The 6,512-nt window shown below is 43.5% G+C and overlaps 1 protein-coding gene across 1 annotated transcript; it reads right to left on the bottom strand.

Moving 5' to 3' along the window:
• Positions 1–2,362: 2,362 nt before the first annotated feature.
• LOC133886065 (uncharacterized) lies at positions 2,363–3,012 on the bottom strand. The gene is made up of 2 exons (XM_062325797.1): positions 2,520–3,012; positions 2,363–2,424 (listed from the first exon to the last, which is right to left on the bottom strand). Exons 1-2 carry the CDS (start codon positions 2,947–2,949, stop codon positions 2,408–2,410), a joined length of 447 nt encoding a protein of 148 aa, XP_062181781.1. The 5' UTR covers positions 2,950–3,012; the 3' UTR covers positions 2,363–2,407.
• Between the last annotated feature and the right edge of the window lie 3,500 nt (positions 3,013–6,512).

Genomic DNA, 6,512 nt, shown 5'->3' with positions numbered 1-6,512 from the left:
TTGATATCTGCTCGTAACACTTAGAGCATAGGAGACATCTGGGCGTGTACAAAACATAGCATACATGATAGACCCGATAGCAGAAGCATACGGGATCGCACTCATCCTCTCGAGCTCATCAGATGTCTTAGGACATTGATTCTTGCTGAGAGTGATGCCATGTGACATTGGCAAGAAACCTTTCTTGGAATCTTGCATATTGAACCGATTCAATACCTTATCAATGTACGTGCTCTGGCTTAATCCGATTAGTCTTTTCGACCTTTCTCTATAGATCTTTATGCCCAATATGTATGCTGCCTCTCCTAAATCTTTCATTGAAAAACTCTTTTGCAATGAAGATTTGACAGCATCGAGCATTGAAATATTATTTCCGATCAATAATATGTCATCCACATATAAGACCAGAAACACAAGTGCGCTCCCACTAGTCCTTTTGTAAACACAAGGCTCTTCTTCATTCTTGATGAAACCAAACCCTTTGATCACTTCATCAAAACGAAGATTCCAACTCCGAGAAGCTTGCTTTAGTCCATAGATGGACTTTTGCAGCTTGCAAATCTTCCCAGCATTTTTCGGATTGACAAAACCTTCAGGCTGTGTCATGTACACATCCTCACTTAGGTTTCCATTAAGGAAAGCCGTTTTGACATCCATTTGCCATATCTCATAGTCAAAATATGCAGCAATTGCTAGGAGAATCCGAATAGACTTTAGCATTGCGACGGGCGAAAACGTTTCATCATAATCAACACCTTGAATTTGCCTGAAACCTTTCGCCACCAATCGTGCCTTATAGATGTGAACATTTCCATCAACGTCTATCTTTTTCTTAAAAACCCATTTACACTCGATAGTTTTCACACCATCAGGTGGATCGACCAAGTTCCAAACTTGGTTTTCTCTCATGGATTCTAACTCGGATCTCATGGCTCCAAGCCATTTTTCGGAGTCTGGTCCCACCATTGCTTCCGAGTAAGTCTTAGGTTCATCATTGTCCAACAATAATATGTCGCGCTGCCCCGTGGTTAGGAACATAAACCGCTCGGGTGCACGACTGAACCTTTCCGACCGACGTGGGGCTGGTGTCTCGACAACAGGTTCTGCAACATCTTGCATACCGAGTTGTGGTTCAATAGGAGTTGAAACACTTTCAAGTGGTTCCCGAATTTCTTCGAGTTGCACCGTGCTCCCACTAACTCTCTTCGCGAGAAACTCTTTCTCAAGAAAGACACCATTGCGGTCGACAAACACTTTGCCTTCTTCCCGGTTATAGAAATAATATCCTTTGGTTTCCCTAGGATACCCCACAAAGAAGCATTTATCAGATTTGGGAGTGAGCTTATCAGACGACAAACGTTTTACATAAGCCTCACAACCCCATATCTTAAGGAAAGACAATCCGGGACGCTTCCCGGTCCATATCTCATATGGTGTCCTCTCTACAGCCTTAGATGGAACCCTGTTTAACGTGAAAGCAGCAGTTTCTAGAGCGTATCCCCAGAAGGACAATGGAAGATCAGATTGGCTCATCATCGACCGGACCATGTCTAACAGAGTTCGGTTCCTCCGCTCGGACACCCCATTCCATTGTGGCGTACCCGGTGGAGTCAATTGTGGAACGATTCCACATTGCCTTAGATGATCACCAAATTCATGGCTCAAATATTCACCTCCACGATCTGATCGCAGAAATTTAATTGTCTTGCCTATATGATTTTGTACTTCATTCTGGAACTCCTTGAACTTTTCAAAGGATTCAGACTTGTGCCTCATTAGGTAGATGTAACCATATCTACTAAAGTCATCGGTGAAAGTAATGAAATACTGAAAACCACCTCTAGCTGTAGAACTCATCGGTCCACATACATCTGTATGTACTAGGGCCAATAATTCATTTGTCCTCTCACTTCGACCAGTGAAAGGCGTCTTAGTCATCTTGCCAAGTAAACAAGACTCGCATGTATCAAATGATTCGAAATCAAATGAATGTAGAAGACCATCTTTATGGAGCTTCTGCATACGCTTCTCATTTATATGACCTAATCGACAATGCCAAACAAAAGTGGGATTCAAATCATTAAGCCGAGGCTTCTTTGTATCAATGTTATAGATAGTTATATCCTCAAGATCCAATATATATAATCCATTTACTAATGGACAATTACCTTAGAGCATACCATTCAAAAATATCGAACAACACTTGTTCTTTATTATGAATTCATAACCGTCTTCTTCCAAACATGAAGAAGAGATAATGTTTTTGCCCAAGGCAGGAATATAATAACAATTATTTAATTCCAAAACTAATCCTGAGGGTAGCGATAAGGAGTAAACGCCAACGGCCAACGCAGCAACTTTTGCACCATTGCCGACGCGAGCATCCAGTTCGCCTCTTGCACACTTCCTAGTCCTTTTCAGTCCCTGCAACGATTTGCAAGTATGAATCATTGATCCGGTATCAAATACCCATGAATCATCAGGACGAGTAGCAAGATTAATTTCAATAACATTTATACCTGAAGAGGAAGTCTTACTTCCCTTCTTCTTTTTGAGTTCTTCCAAGTACAATTTGCAGTTCCTCCGCCAATGACCAGTCTTATGGCAGTGGTGGCAAGTGTCAGAAGCGGCAGGGCTAGCCTTGGGCTTTCCAACAGGTTTAGGCTTAGAACTCGAGATCTCATCCGAAGTTTTAGCCTTGTCCTTGCGCTTTCTCTTCTTGCTATCCTTTTGAACCATCATCACATGACTAGAGCTCTTCTTAATGCTTTCCTCAGCAGTTTTTAGCATCCCATGCAATTCAGCCATGCTTTTCTCCATGCTGTTCATATGAAAGTTCAAAATGAACGGCTCGAAGCTCGCAGGGAGCGACTGGAGAATTACATCCGTAGCCAACTCAGGGCTAAGGGGAAAACCAAGTTTTTCGAGGCTTTCAATGTAACCAATCATTTTGATCACATGAGAACTGACTGGACTGCCTTCTGTTAACCTGCACGCAAACAAGGACTTTGAGGTGTTGTACCTCTCGGCCCGAGCTTGGTTCTCAAACATGCCTCGGAGTCCCACAATCATATCATGGGCATCCCTGTTCTCATATTGCTTCTGAAGCTCAGAGGACATACAGGCAAGCATGAGGCAGCTAACATCCAGTGAATCGTTGGTGTGCTTCTCATAAGCCCTCCGATCCGCGGCAGGAGCATTATCAGCTGGTTCATCAGGATAGGGGACCTCTAGAACATATTCCTTTTTCTCTTGTTTGAGAACAATTCTCAGATTTCTATACCAATCAATAAAGTTTGTTCCAGAAAGCTTCTCTTTTTCAAGAATCGATCGCAAATTAAAACTGGAAGTGTTACTAGCGGCCGGTGCCATGATCTACAACAGAAAATGCAGGTTCAGCACTATGCCTATGATGTGAATCTTCTATTAAACAATTTAACAAAAGATACTCCACTATATGTGTTTTCCCTCTAACAACATATAGAGGATCAAGATCCATATTCAACTAAGTTCTAGTGAGCTTTGGCATCACTGCTAGAAACTTAGTGACATAGGTAAGCAACGCCTTGCTAATCACATCCATATGTGACTCTTGTTTGTTGGGTGGCATCGAATGCCCCGGCGCCCAATACCATGCCCCAAAGCCCAAAACCGTTTTGATAGCTTTATCAAGTAAACCAATACTATGCGTGTGGATGTCCGACATCCACTCTAACTGGTTAAGATAAATGATGGCACCCTGCTTTGGTAGACCTACCACACAATGATCAAAACCTTTGTAGGTGCAGCTATTGGAAGGGCATCAATTACTCTTGATTTTTCTGAGGGAAACTAATCTATCATGAAAATCATATCCACCACATATAAAACATGAAAGAATAGTATGACAGGAACATAAAAACATCACAGGCAATCATATTAACTGTGACATAGTATGGCCCCTTCACATGGTGATCTCCATCGCCACGGTTCCTGTCCTCCGGGTAATCATGCTTCAAATCTCCATGATCTTGTACTAGTCTATTACACCTAATAGCACTAGATAAATTACATGAGAAGAAGCATCACAAGTCGACACGCAGGCCGTTATACAATAACATGACAGCCTTGGGCTGCAATTAACCATGACTCGCAGGCCATGAAAAATTACACACATGCATCACATATCACAAGGCCATACCAGTCACAACATTCTCTGCAAAAACGAGTTAAGCGTAGAATCGAATTCTAATGTCGTGATGGGATCATGTTATTACAACAATCTATGCGTGTACGCAACGGCGGTCCCATTGATCATCGCGTTATCGATCGTATCGAGCCAATTCCGAGTCATTCATAATGCCTCAATTTCCATTAGATCAATCCCATTGATCATCGCGTGAGGTTTTTCCAGAAACGATGACAGCACACACGACCTCGATCTGCTGTTCTCCCAACCATGTCGCGATGCATGCAGTTAGCCCCGATGGTGATTCCAGCCGGTAGGGGCAAGTCGCACGCAAAAACAGGTGGGAGATCGAGCTAATCTTTTTGGCTATGTGGTTTCATCGACTGGCATCTCATCCGATCTCTAATTCACCAACCGTGCATTGATCAATCCATCATATGAACTGATAAAAAACAATAGATCTAATCTATTTCTATCACATATCTTCTATATGTGACTGATCCAGATCAAAAACTACGCAGGATGGCTCTGATACCACTGAAGGGTTGCGGGTAGGCTACGCTAGCACAAAATAAATTTTCTCTACCGCGTTCAACCAGGAAGCCATGCGAGTAGGGGATCATGAATCGTTACCACTTGACGAGCAGTGCAGCGGAAGAAGAGTTGGAGCAGACCAATCCAACGTCGTGCGCGTCAAGTAGTCGATCGTCAACCTTGTCCCGAGCACGTCCCGAGCACCTTCCGAGTACTCGCGAGTACGTCCCGAGTAGATCAGCACTGCAATAGTAGCAGCGCCTCTACGGTATCCACACGTACAAGGATGGAATCGCCGTGCGCCGGTGTGCTAGCACCGCGCGCCCGACTAGGGTTTCGAAGGGAGTTCGGGAATAGGAGGCGGCTAGGGTTTCTGAAAAACTCTATGCGCCTTGGCCCCTGCCTATTCTTATATAGAGCACGCTAATGGGCCTTTAATCAACATTAAAGCCCATTATGACTCTAAACCCTAATGGTCCTTTAATCAATATTAAAGCCCATTAGCAGATCCAATCCGCAAACTCAATCGCCTCTAGGGCATATCACCAACAGTTGTTACCGTTACTAATGACTAACTCACTAGTGATGGGTGTCCTTATCACCCATTACTAATTTCTTCGCCAGCCACTACTATCTGCTCGACCAGTCTTATCCGCCTATTTCTCTGTCTCGAATACTCTCATCTCCGTTCACGTCCACTCGCTTCCGCCTCCCACCGCCACTGCCGTTCGCACCTCGCCGCCGACACTGCCGCCATCCTCCCCCCTCTACCACAGCCTGACGTACACTGTTGCCCCCCTACCTGCTAGGGTTAGGGTGATGAATCAAAGTAGTGGCAGGGATCGTGGCCGTCGTCGTGGTGGACTTGGATGGATCCTGACAACTACTCTATCGGCTCGCGCACCAGGTGTACACTACCCTCCAGGCATTCCCCCACCGACATTCCCCCACCAGCCGTGATCGAGACCGATCATAGTAACCTCTTTTCTTTTTATCCCTCATTGTTAGGCTCATAGTAACACTAATTAGGACACAACAATTTAATTGAGTTTATAGTACATTAGGCTCAATTCATATCATCCTATCATGTAGGTGTTGAAACCGATCTTATAGCTCAAAGATGTAATCCCTGCTATAAGTGGTACTGTACCTTTGGTGCAATCCACTCTAGATGGAAGGAATTTTGTGAAGCTATCTATCTCTTTTGATATACGTTCAAGGGGAGAAAGTAGTGGGGACATCACTATTAGGGCATGTTGGTAATGCATCACCGATTTTGTTGCATTCCCAAAAAACCGCCGTTGAAGGGTGCCTGAAAGTGCTTGAGGAGCATGGGTTCTTTTTACCTGACTACCACTATTTTTGAATAAAAGCGCTTGAGGAGGGCGAAGAGGATTTGGCTTCGATTAGTGAGAGGCTTGCTCAGTTCAATGAATACGATATGGTACAATAATATGTAATCTGGTTGTTTTGATATACATGACTGTTAGCATGTATTATTTTCATAATTTTATTTTCTTTGCTTGTAGGATATTTTTGGTGACACCTTTGCGGCAATTAGCTTTCATGCTATCTTAGATCAAGCTATGGAGCATCATGGGTTAAGCTTTTATGGACCCGGAGTGGACTTCACTGCTGAAGGCAACTAACATGCTGATATAAGGTTTCATTTAAGTAGAAATGAATCAGCTAATACATTGTTTACTGTCTATGGTAAAGCATCGGGTCGTCCATGTGAAGCGAAAGAGAGTGCACTAATTCATACGCTAATGTATGTCGATGAAGTACTATGATACAATATTCTAGACTT

The sequence above is a fragment of the Phragmites australis genome, chromosome 12, assembly GCF_958298935.1.
Source record: "Phragmites australis chromosome 12, lpPhrAust1.1, whole genome shotgun sequence".
NCBI classification, from domain to species: Eukaryota; Viridiplantae; Streptophyta; class Magnoliopsida; order Poales; family Poaceae; genus Phragmites; species Phragmites australis.
This window is presented reverse-complemented; position numbering and strand designations above follow the sequence as displayed.

Coding starts and splice junctions, on each gene's coding strand:
- LOC133886065 (XM_062325797.1), bottom strand. CDS start 2,949: ATGATTGGTTACATTGAAAGCCTCGAAAAACTTGGTTTTCCCCTTAGC.